Below are 25,659 nucleotides of genomic sequence, written 5' to 3'. Positions count from 1 at the left end.
ATAAAATGAAGAAAATCTCCAGTATTAGTTTTAAATACTTGAGGGTAGGCATTTTATAACTCTTATAATGCCTATCCATAAATTTTGTATAGCTCGTACTGGAGATTTTCTTCATTTTATATCATCTGTATACCCTGTGCATACCCTGCATGCCCCTGAATAGAACCCATATTACATATCACCCGCGGTGAATAAGTCTGTACACGAACTTTGAGTTTAATGCAATTATGTGTAAAGAATTCATCATCGCGAACAACAACGCGGAGTGCAGCTGTTATAAATCTAATTGCAAGGATATTTGCTTTGACAAACTATAGCAATATCTCAGTTTATCACAAATCGCTCGGGAACCATAGACTCTTTTGGTGTAAAACTTAGCGTATATGTTATTCCAGTATATAAACTATATTCATTCCAAATTTCAGTAAAATCCGTTTAGTAGTTTTTGCGTGGAAGAGTAACATACACACTCACAAACTCACGTTTATAATATAACTAGGATGATGGTATAACGGCAGCCTAATGGATTCTAGATCTTCGCAATGTGTACTATACGTGAGGAAGAAGTGCTAATGAGATATACACTCAAGGCCCAGTCTTTCCATTAAATAGTGTCCCAAAGAATTACTTAGAATCTTCACGCAAAAGGATTCAGATTCTTATCATAATCGTCATCTTCGCCGAAGGGATTGTTTGTATCATTGTTATCTTCGTCGGCGAAAGGATTCTTGGCTTCGTCGTATCCTTCGTCGAAGGGATTCCTGGCATCATTCGCGATAGCTGTGGATATGTTTTGGGGTTTTCTTGCGACTGCTTTTCTGACTGGCAACGGAGAGTCAAAAGAGGATTGTACTTTTGGTAGTAGCCTAGTGAGGTTAGCTTCCAAGCTGGAAGCGTATTGCTGTTGTTCCAAGAGCCTCATTCTACCTTCTGGCACAGGTATCACTGAGGTACCTTGTGGTGCGACCTGCTTTGCTGTATTTGGTACGAACACTGGAAAAAAAAAGTTGATAAAATTGTAAAAAATAATAATGCATGTTGTATTAATGTATACAACGTGTAACCGAATAACGAAATACTATAGAAGGGTGTATAAGTACATTCATAAGGAATCACCCTGTTAAAATATTAAATCAAATAAGCATATTTATTTTACCATACAAACTAATTCAAAACATTCTAAGTGTTTACTTATGACAATCCCTATTAAAGATCAAAGACCGACACGCGCATAGTACCTACGCAACGCGACACGTCCCTAGTAAAGTGACAGGAGTCACTTGATTTTAAGTTTGCATGTGATGTTAGGGCAGTATCCGATTTCTTTCAGTAAAAACTATGGCAGTGGTTTATTCAAAAACTATTAGCGTTTCGGTTTCACAGATAAGTCTCTGAGACTGTTATTAATGTACCTCTAAAGCCCGTGAAGTAATATATCGGTTTTCATTTACACGTTGTATATATGGGTACATAGACTCAAACAAATGTCATTAAAACTTGTGTCGTATTTTATTTTGGACCTAATAATTGTAGTCGTTTTGAAAAACTGTAATAAGCAGAAATTTCACTATAGCTTAAAACGTAAAAATATGCATAAGAAAACAATTATTAATATTATTTGTTGGTTTTCCGAAATTCGACTGCGTCACCTTTACAGCCTGAAGGCTGTAGAGCGTTTTCGAATATGTTCTCTCGACTCGCCTGATGTCATCTTTCCACCTCGTTAGGGGCCGACCTACGCTGTGGGGTCGCCATTCCACCTTATGTCCCCAATGTTCATCGGTTCTCCGAGCTATGTACCCTGCCCATTGCCACTTCAGCTGCGCTACTCGCTGAGCTATGTCGGTAACTCTAGATCATTGTCATTTCTGATTTGATCACGTAGAAATACTTCTGAGCCTTCTTATGAGGCCCATAGTAAGCGACCACGTTTTGGATCCGTAAATCATCACTGGCAATACGGACTGTTCGAAAACTTTAGTCTTCAGGCACTTATTTTATTTATTTATTTAAACTCTTTATTTGTATACCACAACATTTAAAATATAACAAAAACAGAAACATCGAAAGAAGTAGTAATACAAAAGGCGGCCTTATCGCTTAATAGCGATCTCTGCCAGGCAACCTTAGAATTAGGAAAAAAAAGAAGAGGAGAATAGACTGCTGGTGGTACAAATATTAAAATACATACATGCAAATAACTACATGCTAATACAAAAACTAGTGTGCACAAATAGATAAAAAGTAAATAATATAATAAATAAATAAATATAAAAATAAACTAATATATATAATAACAACACTTACATAATTAAATACTTTAACATACAATAAATGAGTAAGTACATATATACATACTATTAAAAGTCGTTAACACTTAGTATATCTTTCTTACCTTGTTTACTCTGTCCCTCTTGCAACCTCAATTTGGCCTCAGCACCCGGGCCGTAAGTTTGCAAGGTCACGGGTGCGGCTACGGGTGCGGCCACGGGTGCAACCACGGGTGCGGACACGGGTGCGACCGCGGGTGCAGGTGCAAGTGTAGATCCGGGTGGTGTAACAGACTGCTCAGGCGTTTCGGTCACAACTGTCACCTTATTGAATAGTCCGCGACCGAAGTATTCTGATACCACTGTGAAGCTGAAAGTAAATATAATAAAAATTATTTATAATTTTTTTTATTGATCCAATTATATTAGGGGCCCATATCTTAATTAATTTACATTTCGTATCTTCTTCCTATAAGAACGACTATATGAAAATATAAAACCTACTTTTTTAGTAATGAAACTTGGAAGACTTTATATTCTCGGACTTTTGATTAAAATCTCACCTTCAGAACCGAATTTGGACAAATATCTTTGGAACCAATCTAAAGCTTACTTAACTCTGAAAAGTATATATTTTGAAATAAAAGAAGAATATTTCAAATTTGTTTCTAAATTATGGAGCTCTAAGGAAAATAGCATAAACAAATAAAAAGGAACAAAAAAAAATGTTTGTAAATGTCAAGAAAGGTTATTTGGATTTGAAAATGCTAATATTTAATTTTGGTTGTTTTCACTATAAAGTTTTTTAGGGTCACTTAAATATGCTAACCAACACATTGGCTCTGCTTCACTCTCATCGCCATAGCATTTCAGTCCATAGAATTGTACCACCTTTTTCTTACTTTGTTAATGCTCACCATGCAAACATGTTAAAATAAAACAGTATAATTTAACAATCGCACCATTATTAGTGAAGCTAGGAAGTTTTATAAACTTTCCGATATTTTTTAAACAAAGAGTATTGGGAAATTTGCCATTTTAAAACACAAAGCTGACGCGAATTAATACACTTAATAATACACGTGGTTATCCGTAATGGTATCGTTGATAACAAAAACATGTTGTTAAATTAATTTATATACAAGCTAATTTAATACTGTGTTGAAACTTATCACCTAAAACTTGTAAATCAGCGATAAAAAATGCTAAAATAATCAAATCTTTATCCAATTTCAGCAAATAAATAAAATTGATTATGCTGTCTGTAATTCAAATTTTCTAAGTATTATAAAATACTCGTAAATTGGACAATTTTTTTCGATAGTAAGTTTTGAAATGTGTCACAACACTATCTTAAATTTCATAGTGCAATGCCGCAAGTGTTGTTTCAACATCGATAGTGACTAAAAAGAATAATTAACATTTCATAACTATGAATGTTGCGTATTCCGAAAACGCCATGACAACGGCACTTATGCTAAAAGTTCGAATTAATAAAATGGTTTAAAATTTGACAAAACTTAAAACTTTTTTTAATAGAAATTATTTCAAATGTGATGTTATTTATCATCATCAATTAAGAGCTTGTTACAGTCCACTGCGGAACTAAAGGCCTCTCCCAATGGGAGGGCTTGCCCATAATCACTACGCTTGGCAAGCGGGTTGGAGATCGCAGTAAATTGTAGTAGTAGCATAGAGGACGCCGCTGCCCGTTCTCCGTTATATTCCCTTAGTCGCCTCGTACGATACCCGCGGAAGGAGGGGTAGATAACTATATTCTGATCTACCGTCACCACGTGGCATGAAAAAATAGTATTTTATATATATTGATTGGAACCTAAAATTCTGGCAGCATTTTTTTTAAAATGATTATGACCATTAAGCTTAATTTGCTATACTCCGCGAACAGCAGCAGAATCTGTATGGTGTTATTTATAATTTCTTCAATCCGTATACTCCACACCAAACAGATCCTCGGCAATGTACCCTCTACGCACGTTCCGCTCCGAAACCGGAGCATTTTCAGGAGATGTTGACTTGACAATGAATAAAAGTCATGCGTAGAGGGTACATTGCCGAGGCAGATCCTCGGCAATGTACCTCGGTAATGTATTTGGTGTGGAGTATACAGATTGAAGTAATTATAAATTACACCATACAGATTCTGCTGCTATTCGTGGAGTCAGTGGCATGCACTTCATACATGCACAAAAGCACTGCATACCCTAAAATTTTCGTATGACTCATAAATGCGAAAGATTTTTCCATTTTATGACACCTTCCTTCTTTATGCATACCCTTGTCAAAAACCCTGTGCACGCCACTGCGTGGAGTATAGCAAATTAAGCTTAATTTTCATAATATATTATGGATTTCCGCAAAGTAACGCCTGCTTCTATCCAATATTTTTTAAATGAACTAATTAGTGTTGTCTTCTTGGGATTCACATAAATACCAAGAGTTAAAATGGAAGAAGACAATGAAGAAACACTTTATTGCACGTATAAAATACAGGAAAAGAAATAGTAAGGAGTATACAGTACACAATGTAGACATGTAAAGGCGGCCTTATTGCTGCAAGCAATCTCTTACAGGCTTAATGGACTATTTTTCTCGATAGCATCTGTTTGAAATGTGCCACAATACTATTGCGGGCTGTCAAAAATTGCAAAGTGTTACGTCGCACGTATAATGTCAACATTGCTCGTGGATAAAAACCATTAACAACATTTTACCTTTCGTAGCCCTCATCAATGTGACTCCGAAAACACCACGATAGAGGGGAAAACATATCGATTCAAATTATACACATCACACATCACTGACCCGTTAACAGTATTAAATTTAAACAAAACTTGTTTACACCATATAGTCCAATTTGATAAGAAAAAGTAAGGTACGCGCGCGGTCACGACTCAAGTCGCAATGACATTGAAGAGCCAATGAAAGGCCGGTGTGATAGCGATCGGTGCAAACGTAATTTTAAAAGCGCAAATTAAATATTGCTAGCTGTTGACCGCGACTTCGTCGGCGTCAGTGTTTTAAAAATCGGTCAGTTTTCCCGGGGATTTATATAGGTAATAATAAGTACTTTAAACATTTAGTACATAACTTTTGGTCACGCCAAATAATATGTAGGTAAAATTTTGCTACTTCAAGTTACAGTATTGCAATTTACTTAAGGATATCAATTTATTTTTCAATAAATAATAAGCTATGATTTTACATCGTGATTATTTAGCTTTCTATTGCAAAAAAAAAATGGGTAAAATCGGTCAAGTAGTTAGGGAGTCTATTGGGTCCAAACAAACAAAAAAATCTAACATCTTATAATATTTGGTACTAGTTGTTGCCCGCGTTTATCACGGTCTTTTAAAAAGACCTGTGGGAGCCCTTTGTTTTTCTGGGATGAACGAAGCCTTTGTTACTCTCCGTCCTTTCAACTAATTCTATGCCAAAAACCAAGTTGATTGGTTGCTAAGTTAGGTCGTGAAGGAAGGACACACAAATTAACACACTTTCGTATTAATAATAAGTGAGGATTTAACAATTCAAATTCAAATGAGTTTTATTCATCACTTATCACAGGCACTTAGGGGGTTTCCATAAATAACGTGAGTTGGTTTTTTTAAATTTTCTGTCTAAGGTAATTTCAATGTTGTCATAGTAATGTGAAATAATAATAGTATATTGAATTTTTTAAAAGGACGGAGTATAACATAGGTTAAATTTTATTCCAGGGAAGTTAACGGTTCCCAAGGGGTTTGTTACAAACGCGGATGAAGAAATTAAACTATAAAATAAAAAAAAAACAAGCTCTGCTAGTCTGCTCCGACCGTGGTTCCGGTTTCGACCGGTATATAAATTATTTATCAACTCAAGGTGAGCATCAAAGTATGTGAATTCGTTATAGTTTAATTGTTCTTACGTATGTATATTTAAATTATCTATTTATACATTTTGGTATTTACGTTACATACATATCTATCAACACTCTTGGCACTATCCCGTTCTCTTGCTGGAAGTCCTGTCTACAAAGGTTGCCTGTAAGAGATTGCTTGCAGCAATAAGGCCGGCTTTCCTACTTCCTATTTCTTTTCATGTATGTTATACGTGCAATAAAGTGTTTCATCTTCTTCTTCAACGGTGAAGGAAAACATCGTGAGGAAACCTGCGTGCCTGAAAGTTCTCCATAATGTTCTCAAAGTTGTGTGTGCCCACCAATCCGCACTGGGCCGGCGTGGTGGACTACGGCCAAAGCCCCTTCTCATTGTGGGATGAAACCCGTGCCCTGTAGTGGGCCGGTAATAGGTTAATATGATGATTACGACCATTTATTTGCAGTAAGCGCTACACGCTAGCGCAAATCGTACTTGAACATGACTGTTAACTGAATTTTAAACACATTCCGTTACTATATGTGCTATACGTGTTTCTGTCGTCTTCTATATTTACTCAGATGCTATTCCTAAAGCAACATTATACATATATCACTGAACTAATGAAGTATAATATCATTGGTTCACAAGCGATTATTTCTGGTCTATTACCAGTATGTTACGTTTCTGGTATGTTACGTTTTTTAAATGTTTTTAAGGGTGATTCCTTATGAAATATACTTATGCACCCGTCAATATTAATTCGCAATTCTGTTACATGGTACATCGAAAGAAAATTAAACACCGGGTGGGTTGGTCCGCTGTACTATTCGAATTTAGGTAATGCATCCCAATTTCCCCACCAATGCTATGAACACAAAAGCGTTTATTCGTGGAGAGGTTATTTGTTCATTTATTTATTTAGTACCAGAAATTTAAAAATTAACATACAAAGGACAGGACCTGCACAAGAACAACTTATCTCTTAAGAGATTTCTTCCAGATGCCCTCGAATGTGAGAAAAATTGAAGAGTAGAGCTGAGTAGGTACAAATAACTGATACGAAGAGATACAATACATGTGTGACGGTCTCCACATTACATAACTAGATGGCGCTACTAAAAATCCTACATCGCGCTAGCGAAGTGTTCACTAAGAATGCCTATATATATAACTTCCAAAAATGAAAGTTCGTACCTCGGTCCCCGAGCACGATCACCCGCTCGGAGGAAGATCTTCCTATTGTTACGGTCGAGCGTATCACGATAGCTCCCGTACACATGCACACATATAATTATAACAGAATCCCGATTTATCCCAAAGGAACGACGCTTTATTCCAGGATAAAAAGTACATTCACTCTCATCAGATATATTGATGGCCGATTGGCGCAGAGGGCCTGCTTTCTGAGTCAAGGCTGGGTGTTCGATTCGCACAGCTGTAAAATGTGTGTGCGATGAACATGAATGTTTTTCAGTGTCTGGGTGTTTTTTAAATTATAACTAAACAAACGTGTAACAGAATTACGAAATAATAATGGATGCATAAGAATCACCCTGTAAAAATATTAAATCGAAAGAAGCATATTTTTCCATACAAACGAACTCAAAACATTCTTAGTGTTTACTTCTGACAACCCTTTTGAAGACAAAAGACCGACACTTGCATAGTACCGACACAACGCGACGCGTACCTAGTAAGTCACATGATTTTATTTTTGCGTGTGATGTGTGTGTGTGTTTACTCAAAAACTAACTTTTCGGTTTCACAGATAAGTCTCAGAGACTGTACACAACGTAGCTGTAAAGCCTGTGAAGTATTATTTCGGTTTTCATTTACAAGTTGTATATGTATGTTATTATTAAAAATATTCATCGGTCATCTAAGTATCCATAAACCAAACTACGCTTACTTAGGGGCTAGATGGCGATTTGATGTCGTAGTATTTTATTTATAACTTTGCTTTCGCCGGGCCAAAGCCCTTTCGGGCCCTAGGATGAATACGCCTATGACTATACTAACACAAACTACTCACGGGTCAAGGTCAGCGTGTAGCCTCGAGTGTAGTTGTTCTGCGGCGGGGGGTGGCGGCATAGACGCTCTGTTCCTGCCCGCACTAGTGACGCACGACGGACACTCGTGCTCGCTCTCAGAGTACATTTGGAAACAGCTGTGGACAAAATAACTGGTGTTTAGTCTTTCTTTTTTTAATTTCGTTGATACATTTAGATGCAAAAGTGACCTTACATCTATTAATTCGCCAAACTAGAAACTTCGCTAGAAATTGAACCTAATGCACCTAATAACCAAAAACCATTTCTTATTACAGTTTTTATCATTTATTGATTTTCATTTTTTTTTTAATTCTTAACAATGCTTAATTAAAAAAAAGTCCACCCTCCTTTTGAATCGACGACGAGCAACCGACGGTCAGGGCTCCAGAGTGAAGAACCTCCTCACGATACGCGCCATGCAAGGAATACTGCCTTCTGTATTCGACCCATGATCCAACAAGCGAAAGCTTCATAAAATGGTGGTCGAAGCTTTTCGCGAGAAGACAGTCAATTATAACTATATAAAAAAAAATCATTAGTAAATTTTTTTTTATTTTTTTTCCTCTACCATAAAGCATCACTGTGATGCTTATTCTAGCGTATTTTCTTGATTAATGAATAACAACAATTTTAGACATACTGGCGGCTTTCTCAGTCCAAGGCTGTGGGTTTGATTACCACAACTGGAAAATGTTTGTGTGATGAACATGAATCATTTTCAGTGTCTGGGTATATATGTTCACACGAGCGTATTACGTAGCATAGTAAGCAAATAATTCGAGACATTAGTTAAGTTCAGTTTAAAACTTACTCTTGGTGGTAGGAATGCTGGCAGAGGAAATGCACGGAGGGTAGTTCCAGAAGTTTGTTGCAAGCTGCGCAACGGGAGCTTTGGAAGGTCACTGGCTCATACTGGATCACCTTGATCTGGGCTTTCATCTTCTCGATTTCGGATTTATATTTCGCTGCCAAGTCTCGTTCCCTCGTGATGACGTCATCTTCGGACTTTAAGACGTCCATCAAATACCTACAAGGTATTTATTATTGTAGTTAAGTTCGAATTCAAAACCATTTGTCAATCGAAATTATCAATAAGTAATTAGGTCTTAAGCGGTGCTACCGCATTGGGTTACCTGCACTCGTTCTTGAAAGCATTATATGTAAGGATTTCTGTTTCATTTTACTTTACTGAACTCTTTATAAACGAAAAGTGGATATAAACAACTGCCTTACTCGAAATGAACATAAGTTACATCTGCATATCTTTTGGGATAGGTGCAGAAGTCATTTGTGGGATTGAGTATATGCTTTTATAATCTGATTCTCGAGGTAATTTTGGACCTGCCAATGCATAAGTTAGATAATATATCTATAAATAATACGTTATTTCTTATTCATTACGTTATTCATTATATAATATTATACTTACTTCCTAACGTCTCCAAGTGTATAGTTTGATGTGCTCGCCAAGCAATCGATGACTTGGATAGGTGACAAGAGTTTTTCAGTAGCTAAAAAAAAAACAATATAACAGATACTAATAAAAGTACGTAAACCTTTAGGATACAGTTAGTTAATAACAATACAAATTAAATTATTTGAAAAACATCTTATCCTTTAAATGCAATTTTGAAATATCAAATTTGTATGTCTGAAGTTACTCTGAAATCAGGTTAGGAAAGCAGGTTAAAGAATTTATTTTCAACAAGGGTAGTGGATTTAAATATGTATAAACACTGAAACGTAAGATGTAACATCTTATTTACTTTACTAGCGTGATTTTTTAAATAATACGAATAGGTTAAAAAACTACAATCACGCATGCGTACGACAATCACCTATGCGTACGAAGATCGCGCATGCGTACGACATTCACGCATGCGTACGACAATCGCGAATGCGCAATTTGTAATAGATAGACACTCTTACCCTCTATGTGTTATCTTTCTCCGATCTTATGCAGTTCTCGACTCTCAAGAAATGTGGCTAAATGTGACCTTGAAATTTAACTTTCAGTAATATCTAATGGCAGCCGATGAAGTTTCACTGAAAAAATATACTCACCCGCAACGTGCAGTAATTCAGGCAGACACGACGGAGGCGGCGGTGCCCAAAGTACGTCGAGCCATAGCCTCGGACACGCGGCTCCGCGTTTACGACACACGCTTAACGCACGCTCCGCGTCACCCGACCGCAGATGTAACGCCACTTGGGCACGCCATCTAAGGAAATTAAAATTGCATTAAAGGAATCTCACTACTATCCCATACATCATACGCCTTTTTAAGGGTATAACTAACTTTTGGCCTGAGGTCATTGTGTACCGTCGCTATAGGGAAGTGTGACCAAAAATCCCTTCTTATGTTTTCGTATTATTTGTTTTGTATTTATGTTATATCCTGTATATATTGTTTCTTGTTTAATTGTGTTTTGGTTTTGTATAGTATTTAGGTTGTGTCTATTATGGGCCTTGATGGGATCTATTCACCTATCAAGGTACCCTGTTGCCACCTTAGCCTACATCATAACTTACCAGAAGGTGGGATTGCAGTCAAGTAGTGGAATACAAAATAATAAAATTATTTGTATCGTTTATCTGTATACTATAAGTATTTATGTACATTATATTCATAAAAAAATATTCATCAGCTCTCTTAGTACCCATATTACAAACTATGCTTACTTTGGGGCTAGATGGCGATGTGTGTATTGTCATATATTTATTGATTTATTTATTATATTTGTACAGCCCAACTACTACTGCGTTAGATATCTACAATGAGATATCTACGTTTAATCCAGGGAAAATAAAAGGTTTGTACGCGTTTCACTTAACTTTTGATATTTGTTATGTACCCATTTGACTTAACCGCACATATATTTTACCGCTTTCTAAAGGTGAACATAGGTTACTATTTATCTCGAGAAAGATTTAGACGGGATTTATAAAAATATTCGTTATAGAATATATTATATGGAAAAAATAGGACACAAATAATTATATTGTATACTTATAGTACTATAAGTTACATAATTTTTAGTACTTACAACTTAATGTCTTCATATAAATGCAATATTCCCGCTTGGAATCCCAGCATCTGGCATATGATAAGTATTTGGTCGCGGTCGAAATTTGCATCGGGGTCCTTCAGTATTGTTAATATTTTTTGCTCATAAGTTTTTTTATCACTTTCTGGTGACTTCGCCCTAAAAAGCGTATGATAAGTTTACAATTTTTTTTTAATCTTAACAACAAGTGTATGGACCGAAAATTTGTAAGAACCTTATTCTTAAATTTATATAATTTAAAATGCATATAAAAATTTTCGGAAACGACAGGATTTGAACCTCTCTGACAATCGCGGCCTGAGCGATTTATCCAATTAAGCTACGGCTCTCCTACCGTCGATGCCGAAATTAGTAAATGCCTTTACATCAGTCTCATTGCGACTATAGCGTCATCTATAATCATAAATTTATAAATTTGATAATTCCTCTAAGTGTAGGTAAAACACTAATAAAATTATACAAAACCTTATTTTTGGTTGTTTTAGCACTTTTCGATTAACCCTAAAGATAAATATAAACAGATAAAAATAATTTTATTGTTCCATAAAAATGACCACACTTGAAGTAGTTCTGGCATCACTATATACTCAGGTTAGCCTAACCTAAACTGAGTATTGTTATATAGTCGTCAGTCACATCAAATGGTCCACCTATTCGCACTGGGTTAGCGTGGTGGACTGCGGCCTTAGAAGGGTTTAACTGTGGGGGGAGACCCGTGGCCGGTAATGGGTTGATATGATGATAATGACATAAAATAATTTGTACGTTAACAGCAAATAGGCGGTGATATTGGGTAGGAGCTCGACTATACCTTGGGAGGTCACAGGTTCTTTCCCTTTTTTTTTAGCTCCCTCTGACCCTTGGGCAGAACGGACGTTACCACCACGCTGGCCCAGTGCGGATTGGGGGCAGGTTGGGGATATACCCTTGTTTACAATAATTAAAAAACCGGGAAATACTGACCAAACATGTATATAATGTTCGATGAGGGCGTTGTAAACCAAAATGGTGCACTTGGAGTCGACAGAGATCATGTGCTCCAAGAAATCTATGAGCCTCTCTGAGTTGCTGAGGAACATGTGTATGAAATCGTCCGGATACGACCGGTCCGGTTCCGTGAATCCACCGGATAATGAGTTCTCGTCTACTAATAGACGATCGCGTGGTTTGTAGTCCGTGCAGAGAACTGGAAATATTGAAAAAAAACATTATTTTTATATCACACCACAGTGACCTAATTAATGTGTCCAAGGTTTACTATTATATTCAGAAATATACAACGTGTAACGCAATTCGGAAATACTGTTGAAGGGTCCCTGTAATGTGGGTCCATAAACATCCCTGTAAATATATTAAATCAAAAGTAGCATATTTATTTCTCTGTACAAACGAATTCCTAATTATAATAAGAATAAATAATAAACGAACCCTATTGAAGATAAAAGACTGATACCTACATTATGCGATACGCGACGCGTAGCTAATAAAATGACAGGAGTTACTTGATTTTAATTTTGCATGATGTTAGGGCTGTATCTGATTTCTTTCAGTAAAAACTATAACAGTGTTTTATCAAAAAGTATCCGCATTTCGATTTCACAGACAAGTCTGAGAGAAAGTAAATAATGTACCAATATAGCCTCTGAAGTATTATTTCTTTTTTTCATTAACACGTTATGTAGGTATAAAGGGACACATTTCTAAAAAGTAATGGACCATAAAATTTAAGAAAATTTAATTAATAGTTTGCTTACAAGAAGCATCCTACATAGGGTGACAGCGGCGCGGTGCGCAGGCGGTATCATTTTAATTGCGGTTGCTTGACTAACTTAATTTGATAAGCTTCCTTATTAAAACTTAAATTATTTGAATATTTGGTGTTCCTGTAGATCGGAGTGCCAAGTGTGAGATTTTCTATATACGTTTACTTATTCAATTGTGAAAGTTTACTACGACTTATATGGTATCGAAAGAGCTCTAGTTTCAATACTGGGAAACAGAACTGTCACTAGATGGCGCTATTTCGATTCCATATAAATCGTAGTTGAGTTTCACGCGGTCGATTATATAAACGCAGGTAGATAATCCGACACTTGACACTCAGATATATTAAATGTCGACTTTATACGAAAAAAATCACTTAGTATAGAAGCGCTATTCGCAAAATTATGTGCATTGGCCGGATTTTGATTTGGATTTGATTTGAATTTACCGGATTAAAAAGTTGTAGAACTATAGACTTATTTTCATTTCAAGGAACCGGACATAAGTCTAAATTAACTCACGCTTCAGAAGTTTAGTGCTCTCTTCAGGCTCGTTCTGGATTAATTTATGGCCGTACTTCTTCATAAACATATCGGCGTCCTCATACTCGAGATTGGCTATATATGACAGTGCTTGTTTGAATTCCTTCTTGTCTTCTATGACCATTTTGAGGTACCAGTCGTGGCGTTTATGGTTACCTGCCAAGGAGAGCGCGTCGTCCACGCTTACTTGACGTACCACCTATAAATGGTAAGAAATAAGTTGCTAAACTTCTAATGAGGAGTTACTAAGGGATAATTTTGGCCTACTAATCCGCACATGGCCAGCGTGGCCTTTCTCATTCTGAGCGGAGACCTGTGCCCTGTTGTGGGCCGGAAATGGGTTGATGATGATGCCTTACCGGAAACATTGTTAAGGGATGATACGATATTATTTGTGTAACATACAAACCTTGATAGCGACATCCACGTCAAAATCGATCGCCTTGTCCTTGGAATTGATGAATTCTTTTAGCTTTCCTTGTTGATCGTGTTGGTCGATCTTCACGTAGCAAGTTAGCAACAGTGTCGTGTGGTCTTCTGTCGCGCATCCTTTCTTATGGAGGACCTCTAAATACTGGACTAGCGGTTCCAAGTGTCTCGATTCGAGGTATTTACGGATTACGTATGAGGTTTCCAGCCATCCTATCGTTTTAACGTACTGGTCTATTGCTCCTTTGAGATCACCCTGCAGGAATATTATAAAGTTTACTTTTTACTCCTATGGAACGGAGACAAATTAATTACATTTTTGTTATAAACAACTATGGCCGTCACGGCAAACGACTTAACGCCCTCTTGTGCCGTCATGCGACAACTCTCGACAAGCTTGTTTGTGTATCACGTAGACCATTTTATTTCCAATATATTAAACTGAAATGTTTCACATCAGCCAAACGTCCAGAGACAATAATTTTTCACCTGTTTTTCAATAACAGTGGGGACTTGACTGAAACAGACTGGACTGAAATTGGCCTTGGGATCCTCCCCCTCCCGCCAAGTCAATGCCAGGATCAATCTAGTTGAAGTCCCCACTAAAACTTACTGCCTTAGCCATAGTTGGCTAGCTTTCACCTTAAGACTCCCTATAGCGCTATGTATGAGCAACTGAGGTCATCTCATCTCCCGCAAGATGTAAAAAATATTTGAAATGTTGATGTTGGAAAAGAGCAACTATTGAGTTTCTTGCCGACTCTTCTCGGTAGAATCTGCTCTCCTAACCGGCGGTAGAGTCACTACAAACATACATGCTTGACGTTTCAAAAGTAGGCCTACTTAAAACAAATGAATTTTGAATTTGAATTTGATCGATTTGATATTTGAATAACTTGACATCGAATATTTAAAAAAACCTTACTTACCTTGCTATATAAATGGTCACCGTACTGCTTATATATCTCCATCAGCCCTTCAATATCGTAATGCTGGCTACTAGCTGTTCTTATAGCCACGTCATACAAATTCTTCTTAAACAGCATAGACAATTTTGACTGCAGATCTTTTTCGTCCAAAAATATCATCTCTTTTTTCTTTGTTAATATATAAAAAGAGCCCCACTCTGTCAAAACTGCGTCAATTTCTTCGAAGGACTTTGAGAATACGATAAATTTGTTCTGTATGTCCAGTATGGTTAGGTGGTTTAGTTTTGGCGTGGTTGCGGAACTCGAAGCTTTGTTCGAAGTCTCGTTTGTGGTGATGACTAAATAACTTCGGAACCAGTTCAGTCTGAGCTTTTCTCCTTCAAGGGCGTAACACGGACCGCGGCCGTCGGTTGTGTAGCAATAAATGGCCTAAAATGCATATATGATTCGAGCTGTAGCTGTGTAGTTACGGGGACTAAAGGTCAGTACAGACCAAACTAAAAAATACCCCAACAATTTCCAACTGACTCCACGCAAAATAGGACTACTATATTTATTCCCAAAGCCTTTAGTAAATGTCTGAATCGGATATACACGTCAGTACAGACAAAACTCAAAAATACCCGAACAATTTACTAATTCCATTGAAAATAGGACTATATTTATTGCCAAAGCCTAAAGTATATGTCCGTATTGGAAAAAAAAACCTTCGACTATTCCACGGAATCGGCAACTGCTCGGTCATTTTTCCGTTCTGTTAGAACGGACTTCTAGTAACATTCGTTTGGTATTTTGTTTTATTGTTGTTTACAAATTCCGCGGAATTTCGGTTTCCTCGAGCTAAAAAGTATCAATTGTTGTGTTAGCCCCGATTTCTGACGTCACTCAGTCAGATAGCCCTAGGCCCGACTCTTGGCGAGCATTTGAACTCTCTCCCATCCCTTGGTGTATCTGTTTGGACTGTTAATCCCATCAACTGGTAGAACTCTCCAGCTGGCTAACAGCTACAAACCTTGTCGTGAGTATACATACATTAGTGGTGGCAACAGTGAGTATACATACATTAGTGGTGGCAACGGTAAGACGATGTCCGTCCGCGAGTACGCTGCAGGCCGGGGAAGCGCCCATTGCGTCCAACACAACACAACGCTCGCTGCCGATCCAGCAAACCATCACACAAGCGCGAGACACCACGAACAACTTGTCTGCGCCCCTATACATTAAACTATTTATGTAACTTATACGCAATGAGGTAAATTATTATTCGAGTGCTATTTCTTTTAGGTTTGCTGAGGCTCAAAATGTCATCTATGTACTAACAACACATTAGCGGCAAACACAGGACATGGGTCTCTTCCCAGAATTAAAACGGTTTAGACCGTAGGCTGCGGTGCGGATGTGTGGACTTCAAATCGCTTTGAGAACATTAGGGAGAACTCTCAGGCAGTTCTCCTCACAATGATTTCCTTCTCCGTTAAAGTTATGTTTAATGCTTCAAACGCACATAACTTAGCAAAGTTAAAGGAGTGTGTCGGGGTTCGAATTTGGCCACCTCAAAAGTGAAGACGAAGTCCTAACCACTGGGGCCAAGAGGTTAGGACGTCGTCTTCACTTTTGGTCTAGTCTAGTGACTACGCTAGACCAAAACTCCGTCCAATGTTAATGAATGATTAAGAGATTTTTAAATTTCACAATTTGATTAGAGATGTTTGTGACAGATATTCCGGGGAAAGATTATCGCCATGCTTCTTTCTGCCGTCAAGCAGCGATGCTATGATCCCGCTTGTAGAGCTTGGTTGCCGGTATAATTACAGGCTTAAGAATCTTAACACCTACGTCTCAGATAGATGGACACAGGGTGGCAATCTGTAGGATGTGTTCCGTGCCCAGAGAAGCTTTGCTTTGTTTATAAATGATGGTTTTTCACTTACCATCAATTGGGTCATAAGCTTGGTACGTCAATTATAATGTCAAAAAAATATATATATATATTATAGATTCTGATAATATATAAATAGTTTTTACTTGAATGCGAGACCAGTTATGGGACTAGATCCAGTATCCGGTAATGTCTTCATCTTCCCACTGCGTTGCCTTGTGATATCACCGCGGTATAACGTAACTGAGCCGTCTTGGAAACCAACAGCAAGGAGATTCTTGAAAAAGGTTTTAAGATTTACAAAACTTGAAAATAAATATGACTTTGTTGTGTTTATATGACTAGAATACGTGAAATTAAATTATTATTTTAATACTTTGATATAAAACTAATAAGTTCGACAGCATACAATGCAAGCGAACGAGAGACAAATAGAAGATAGAAGAGAAAAGAGTCAACGAGAGGAGAGGTGAGAGTCAAAGACAGGAGAGTCAAAGATAAAAGCTACACGAGAAAAAGAGATAAGAAACAAAAAGAGATACGGGAAAGAGTGAGGGAGCCGAGATGGACTTAGTCAGAATTAAGAGAGACTTACTTTATTATCATGCACCGCAAGTGCGGTCGCTTGTGTGGGATACATATGTGATGGCACGGCACGCGATGTTCGCACGCATTTTGGATTGCCGTGCCTGTCGACGCGCGACCAGTCCCATACTTTTATTAAAGGTGTCACACCAGCTTCATCTTCCTGCAATGATAAAAGGCAATAGTTAATTCCGATTATTAAAAAAATATTTATTTATTTATTGATACTCTTTATTTGCACACAAAAAAAATACATAAGAAGAATAAAAAAAAAACACAGCAGAAGCAGTATAAAAAAGGCGGTCTTATCGCTGCGTAGCAACTCTTCCAGGCAACCTTAGGATAAGGAAATCAAAATGATAACAGACTGCAGGTGGTGAGTATTAAAAAAAAATACATACTAATACTTGAAATTAAAACAATAATAATATATTAATAGCATTCTGGTCTACCTGCTAACCTAGTGGAATCACTTATTGTTGTGTTTACTGGTACAAAAATATTTTAACGTTTGCTATGTTTCATTACATCAAAGTCAAATATTTCTTTATTCAAATACATATATATAGATAATATAAATACAGGCAAAAGTATAAGTTTTTTATTTGGATATTATTGCCCGGAGATTGGTTACTGTGGGAGGGGAAATTAATTTAGTCCTATCCCCTTAGAGAAAATGTCTTCTGCCATCGGTCAGGCCGAAGACCAAGCTAGTCTAAGAAGAAGCCCACAGCAATAAAAGCAAGGTCCTCTTTCTTCTACACATGTGTTAGTTAAAAAAAAAAACTCACCCCAATCGTAACCAGATATGGATCATGTGGCAATTGCTGACCAAGAGTAACTGTCAGGTCGTATGCTTTGAAAGATGTGATCTCCCAGGAACGAGAAACGAGGTGCGCCCAGCCGGTCACATCGCAAAGTACCACATGATTATTACCGCTAGTTGCTACTGATACACTAGTGTCCTTGAAAAAATAAAAGTTATCATATTTATTAAATTTTAAATAAATAAATAAATATACTACGACAAAACACACATCGCCATCTAGCCCCAAAGTAAGCGTAGCTTGTGTTATGGGCGCTAAGATAGCTAATGAATATATATATTTTTTATGAATATAATACACATAAATACTTATAATACACAGATAAACACCCAGACACTGAGAAACATTCATGTTCATCACACAAACATTTCCCAGTTGTGGGAATGGAACCCTCGACCTTGGACTCAGAAAGCAGGGGGGCTGCCCACTGCGCCACTCAGCCGTCAATTCTTTGAATCTATAATTTTTAATTTGTTCAGGTCAGGTTTTAATCATCTTTGTTTAAGTTAATTTGACGGCTGATTGGCGCAGTGGGCAGCGACCCCGCTTTCAGAGTCCAAGGCTGTGGGTTCAAATCCTACAACTGCAAAATGTTGTGTGTATGAACAGAAATGTTTTTCAGTGTCTGGGTGTTAGTGTATATCTATATTTATAAAAGAAAGTTTTGTTAGTTACACCATTTATAACTCAAGAACGGCTGGACCAATTTTTAAGATATTAGATTTCTTGGATTCCTCTTAAGCCGGAATAGGATAATAAGTATTAAAATAAAACATTCATCAAAAAAAAAAAATGATCCGCGGTACGAAGTTCGGGACAGCTAGTTATTCATAAAAATATATAACACAACTACATACAAGCTACGCTTACTTTGGGGCTAGATGGCGATGTGTGTTTTGTCTTAGTATATTTATTATATTTATAAAAAAAAAGAGTACTCTAAGTAGTATGTATAGTGAGAGTAGATCAAGATATATTTTTCACCACCCGTCTTCCTGCGGGTGTTATATAAGGTAACTAAGGGAATATAACGAAAGGGCAGAAGCATCCTCTGTGCTACAACTACCATCTACTGCGATTACGATTCTGATTAGTGCGAAGTAAATTTGTAAAATCTTAGTAGTAAACCTATTGAAAGAAATATACACAAATTAGATATAAGTCATTGGGCAAATCTGCTTCAAGGATTGCACATAAACCTTAAGATCTGTTAGTTGTGTTAAGTCTTTATTCTTAAACAATAACTTAAGGTCTTATTTTTTAGTTATCTTGTATTTGGTACTTGTTGAATTATCATTGTTAGCTTATTTATCCCATTAGGTTTAGCCTGTAAAGATAGGTTTTATATTATAATAATAAATAAACAAATGCACCTTTGAAATTGATAACTAGGGAATTTATACATAAATTATTATAATAAAGACAAAGTTTCCATAAAGTACTACAATCCTTATGTTATTTTATGATGTGAAAACTAATCATAATTGATTCCTGACTAAGTAATTAACATAATGAGTATTGTGTGTTATAAAATTTCTAATCAGTAGCCATTGCTATAGACACTTATCAAAAAAAAAATGTAGTAGTTATGTAAATAAATTAATTAGTCGTTTTGATAAAATTTAAATCTGATGTGTTTAAATATTTGGACGGAATAAATTTCTAAATACAAAATGCTAAATCTATGAGATTATCCGTAGTGATCATAGCACTACATAGGAGTGAATTCATATCGAGCTGAATTCACAGAGCAAATTCAAATTCAAAATTTCTTTTTCATGTAGGCCTACCACAGGCTCTTATGAAGAGTTCATACATATATGTTTACATAATTGTAAGGGGATGGTGATAACTTTGTTTGCCAACTTAAACCTAAAGCTCAAAAGGGTTCAAAATGCGCCCTGTTCTAAGAAGAGCCCACAACAAACTTAGCGGGGTACATTTTATTTTGTTATCACCATCTCACAGTTAATTTATATTAAACTATGAAGCTAGAGCAATTCACACAAAAGCTTTTTTATTGTTTAAGTAATCCTTAAGTAAAGCTTTCTGGTTCATCCAAAAATAAACATTAGGCCAATTGAAAAAGGGGGTACGGCAGGTTTTTGGTATTATATACCAGTATTGAACAAAACCAAAGTCAAAAATTCTTTGTAACATAAAAAGCAATGATGTTTGCAAACGAAGTGGTTGGTTTTAGTGGGAATTTGGTGATAGCTAAATTGCAAACTTATGATTATTGCTAAAATTTACTAATGCATTATGTCTGAACAAACTCAGATTGCTGCGTGATTTAACTTTCTATCATACTCAACACTTTTCATCAGGAAGCTAAGTAAGGTCTGAGACCTTAGGTGGTACGTTTTCACGTGAGTAAGGTGAACCTGACTTTGGTGTTAAGCTGTATTGATTATCCATACTAACTACTATAAGTAACTTATATTTTTAAAGTTTGTTGAATACACACTTACTTGTAAGCATTCTGCAATCTTGCCACTGTCTATATTTTTATGGATATCAAAAAACGTAAAGCGACGCCACTGAAAATATAATGTTAAATTAGTACTAACTAAAGCTTCTTAAAATTATAAAGAAACTAGCTTAGTGCATCTTAATAACTTCTTGAGATAGTTATTTCAAAAAACAGCAACGCAACTCCCCTTTGACCATATAGAAGTTTAAATTTTACCTTACAAAAGTAGACTTACCTCTAAAAATGCCATTGTGTCTAAACAAAAATGATCATGCTACTGCTAATTTGTAACTATTTATTTAATGCTTTGATTTCCTATAAACTGGAATATAAGAATAAAGTAAAATTGAAAACAGAAATTCTGTGTATAGTTATTATAGTCGGAAAAATGTAATAGGCCCGTTTTGACATTTGTGCAAGACCATAGAATGTAACTTGGAAGGAAACTGAAAGAAACAAAAAAATAAAAATCAATTACATACAGTGTTTTAAAAAATACGTAAATTTTTTTGGGACGTTAAATAATATGAAAGAATATATCGCGAGTATTCTTTTTGCGCTTACTTCATAGTAGCATGCAATTTATAATTGTTGCGAAACGTTTCGATTACAGTTACGTTCTCAGTCTTTTTTTTTTTATACTAGAGCTGTAACCATTTTTTTACTGAATATCGAAATTAAATATTGTGTAGTTATCTTTACTGCAAAGAATAAGCTTGGTTCTCAAAATGGGTTCTAAATAATGAGTCTGAGATGATGTATCTGACCAAGCGGCACATGATTGAAGCGTCCCCGCGCGCACTGCGCAATTTTTCGTTCCATATCTTGTAAAGTTGACTGTGCGCTCGTTTAAGTTTGATATATATTGTTTACTATTACGTTAACTATGGCTCTTCTAATTTGGACATTAATTTAAACATAGTGATTTGACTCGATTTTTGTGTTTGTTGTTATATAGTACTAACTCTGTTTCAACATGTTGAAAAGTGGACGTATAATCAACAGCCAGTCACGCGTATTGGTTGTGAAGTTAAAGGAATACTTTGAACGAACGAACACTTTACAATACATAATAATATCAATCAAGTACTGAAACAAACGAATTGATTTATCGTGAGTATCGAATACAGAGTCTTATGGTTCCATAACTAGTTACGTCGCGATGACAAATGTCAAAACGGGCCTATTACATTTTTACGACTATAGTAATTTGCATTGTCTTTGACAGCTGACTGTGACAACTGACAGTTGACTGTAACTGATAACTGACATTTAACAGTGACAGCCGTAAACAAAATGTGTGCTTTTTGTTTTGGGTTCTAGTCTGTGTGTAAGTCACGAAGAATATTTTATCATTGGTTTCCACCAACAGAAATGATCCACCAATCAAGGGGTAATGTTATACCAAAGTAACTTGTATACTTAAGTACAAACCTGTAGTTACTTTCGACATTCCTTGCTTATTTTCTAGATTACACGTATTATCTATTATTATTTTTTAATATTCAGAGGTAGACTTTAGACTTATCATCAGGTGTGATTGCAGTCAAGCGTTCGTCTATAGACATGAAAAAAACAAAAAAAAAGACACAGCATGCAAGGCATTCAAGCGTACTTTCTGCAAACACCTTATTTTAATCAACAATACTGGTTGCTCTGATTTCCCATAAAAAAGTAAAATGAAGTCAAAACCCAAATAGTCTCATTTTATAACTGAACCCAATTGAACCTAAACCTGAACCACAAAAATAATGAAATTTTATTTTATTTTTCTAAATTTGTATTGAAATATGCCGAAATACTATAGATTTAGAGCTACGTCACCCACTCTTAAATTAAAACGAAGTAAAACGGACAATGAAAAGGAAGTTTTAGAAAAGTGAGTCATCATTAAAATATAAAAATTTGTATGGCCGAATATTCATTCCAATGTCCAAGAAAAAGTAGGCAGTTACTAATATTAGTAGGGCAAGCTGAGGTGGCATTGCGTGCGTGCGTGTGTGTTCAGTAAGGTTGATTTAATTTGTTGTTGTTTAAAAGTAGGTATTTATTTTGAGATCACTATGCCCCAACATATTTTACTCTCCTAGTATTACGGGTTTCGTACCAAAACGGTATAATTGTGGACTTTGAAATTTTGAATTTTTGGACAAGTTTGTGCTAATTGAATTGACAATTCTAACTATCCTTTTCCACTGGTAGCATTGTGATAAAGATGCCACTACTTTTAGACCAGTGATGTATCTAGGATAGGGTACCCACTGGTGTATCCCATACTATAAAGGGTAAACACACAACTGGTGTTTTATCAAAGGCCTCCTATTCCAGGAGTAAAGATAAAAACGGGAGTTGGCTGGATGTGACGCTGGCTTGCACGACAGCGCCCTCGTGGTACCTCAGGCGAACTTCGTGGCGGGAAAGCCCTCCTCCGATGGGACTGCCACGGCAACTGGCGGCGATGCTCCGAACCTCACTAAAAGTGACCAACCGTGCGATGTACGTCTTTAAAGTTTGATGTTGCCAGTTGGTGCTATCAAAATAATTTTAAACACGACTAAGATAATTTTTACCCAAAGAATTTTAGTCTCTAGCATAAATGATCAGGGCCTGGGTAACCATTTTGTATATTAAATTAATACGTGCGTACAAAATCCGTTCATTTTTGTTCATGTCCTCGGTTTTTAGTAAATAAACAATTGTTTTTGTGAATAAGTTTTGTAAAAATTAAATGGCGTATGATAGATAAGGTGCTAAATCCCGCTATGAGATCTGTCAACATAAAATGTTTACCATTGGATCGGGATATTCTTTTTAACAGAAATAAATCTCAAAAAATAAACAACAGATAAAAAAATCTAAAACGCATTTTATTTAAAAGATTTCACAAGATTAAAGGGCAGTTAAAGCTCATAATACGATAGAAATAGCAGTGGTCTACGACAAAAAAAATGTTGGGAACCGCTGGTAAAGTTTTTTACCAGGTAATTCTGTAGGATATTTTACAGTCATGACAAAAATCTATTGACACAAAACTTTTAACCGCCCATATTCAATTGACTCGTGTTTACCACAATGTAACCTTAAAGTTTAGGCATATGATCTGAGATGAACGATCTTGCCAAGATTAGGCTAGAAAAAATTATCGGTGTATCGATATCTTTCTTATTTCGTCTATTCTATGCGCCATACAACGCAATGTTTTTTGTAAAGGTAGGATAGTAGGTAGGTAAGTAAAACAGCATATTCAAAAACAAACGATATATTTATAAAAAAAAAAAAACAAATCAGCATAAAGGCAGGGTCAAACCCAAAGCGTCCAATATGAAGCTCCACAGTGGCCTGCACGCAGCTAACTCTAGTTCAATCTGTATTAGAACGCACGCAAATTCGTAGGTCCTTGTGAAATTTTGGACGCCACTGCGGATACATTTTGTACGCTTTTGTTTGGCATTCGATTTAAAAAAAAACAATGCACTGTTACAATCTTAAGTACCTAGCTAACTCAAAGATCTCTGACTATAAATTACATTTGGATGGTTAAGCGAATTCTGTACACCTTAACTATATTCCGCATGTATAAAATGCTATTTTAATACAGTTAGCTAAATTACGAAGATATTCTAAAGCTTGTTATTTATTTGTTTTATTTAATGTATACAAAGGAACAGGCGAATAGTGTTATTATAATTAATGTTATAATTGTATACTTTCTAATAATACATTTTATATTAGTTTGAAAGAATGTATTGAATTTAAGGCCGCTTAGCAACGCAGATTTTAATTGTTATATCCACCTTGAAGAAAGTTTATTTAAAGCATAGAAATAAGTAAGTATAGTACAAAAACTACTTTGAGAGCGCCCTAGACGCAGAGTCAAACGCACCAACCAGCCAGCAAACCCCCGCTGTCGTCCTACTGAGGTGGCAGGGCTGTTACCTCTTTAATACTTTGAATTTTCTAGAATAAATCAGAAATATGGTAAAGTACTAATTTAGATTAGATTTATGATATCTCATGCCACTAAAATAATCTTTTTTAAATACAGTTTTACGTGAATCGTGTTTCAAACGTGTGTATCGTTTAGTTACTAATGTTATGAGACTTTAATAAATAAAAAAAATCAAGCTCAAGTTGATTATTTGTTATACCTACTATTATAACATTGAGCCCAAGAGGCGTACTTTTCATAATTTTTAAAATCGATTAAGCTGCATATAAAACCATATCAAAGTTTTTAATTAATTGAAAAAGTCGAGAATTTACACTTTAACATCATCTTTTAATTGAAATACTTATTCGAAGTTATCAAGGTATGGTTTTTCTTTAAATAAAGCCTTTGGAAAAAAGCATGATTTATATCATGTTAGCATGTTAGCGTTTGAAAAAATATTAGAAAATATATACCTACTTGTTTGTTAAGTTTACGAAAAACGGTATTATAATGCATTTATTTTAAATATAACATTCCCGGAAGTTTGAGCTTTTACTAATTTACGCGATATATTTAACAATGTCAATCACACGATTTCGGATTATCAAAGACGATAATAGGCGTCAGTTTACAGTACCGGGGAATTCCGAAGATTCAAAACGTTTATCAGGTTTCCGTTCGTTCCATTCATGTACGTGTTCCTATGCATTTGGAGAAGTAAGTAAGTAGTACTCGGAGAACTTAAAGCGATATCGTAATGGTAACTGATTTATGCTAAGCAACTTTGGTTCGTTAGTGATCCACTAACTAAGTATAAAAACGAGTGGTGGATTTATGCTTTAGAACCCTCCGTAATGTAAGGAAGGAGCCCCATGTCTAGCATTGTTAAATTAATAAGATGTGGAATCACTGTCCAGGTCTGAAATAGAGCAACACACGGTCGAGGAATATTGCCAGAACGGCCAATAAATATCATTTGTTTAAAACCATCAAGAATAAGGGTCTACTTTGAAAACGCCGCTAGAGCGT

General features: G+C 36.0%; 2 protein-coding genes across 2 annotated transcripts; one reads left to right on the top strand and one right to left on the bottom strand.

Moving 5' to 3' along the window:
• Window positions 1-97: 97 nt before the first annotated feature.
• LOC120630811 (vacuolar protein sorting-associated protein 11 homolog) lies at window positions 98-21,076 on the bottom strand. The gene is made up of 17 exons (XM_039900102.1): window positions 20,935-21,076; window positions 20,698-20,766; window positions 18,191-18,364; window positions 17,410-17,562; window positions 16,961-17,091; window positions 15,998-16,148; window positions 14,936-15,364; window positions 13,987-14,262; window positions 13,557-13,776; window positions 12,235-12,457; window positions 11,251-11,409; window positions 10,267-10,424; window positions 9,632-9,713; window positions 9,014-9,229; window positions 8,184-8,318; window positions 2,396-2,640; window positions 98-993 (listed from the first exon to the last, which is right to left on the bottom strand). The coding sequence occupies exons 1-17, from the start codon at window positions 20,947-20,949 to the stop codon at window positions 638-640; spliced, it is 3,192 nt and encodes a 1,063-aa protein (XP_039756036.1). The 5' UTR covers window positions 20,950-21,076; the 3' UTR covers window positions 98-637.
• A 1,342-nt stretch (window positions 21,077-22,418) lies between these two features.
• LOC120630813 lies at window positions 22,419-23,908 on the top strand. The gene is made up of 2 exons (XM_039900103.1): window positions 22,419-22,578; window positions 23,028-23,908. Exons 1-2 carry the CDS (start codon window positions 22,490-22,492, stop codon window positions 23,212-23,214), a joined length of 276 nt encoding a protein of 91 aa, XP_039756037.1. The 5' UTR covers window positions 22,419-22,489; the 3' UTR covers window positions 23,215-23,908.
• The last annotated feature ends 1,751 nt before the right edge of the window (window positions 23,909-25,659 follow it).

Source organism: Pararge aegeria, chromosome 17 (assembly GCF_905163445.1).
Source record: "Pararge aegeria chromosome 17, ilParAegt1.1, whole genome shotgun sequence".
NCBI lineage: Eukaryota > Metazoa > Arthropoda > Insecta > Lepidoptera > Nymphalidae > Pararge > Pararge aegeria.
Note: the sequence above shows the minus strand (reverse complement) of the source record. Positions and strands in the feature narration are given on the sequence as shown.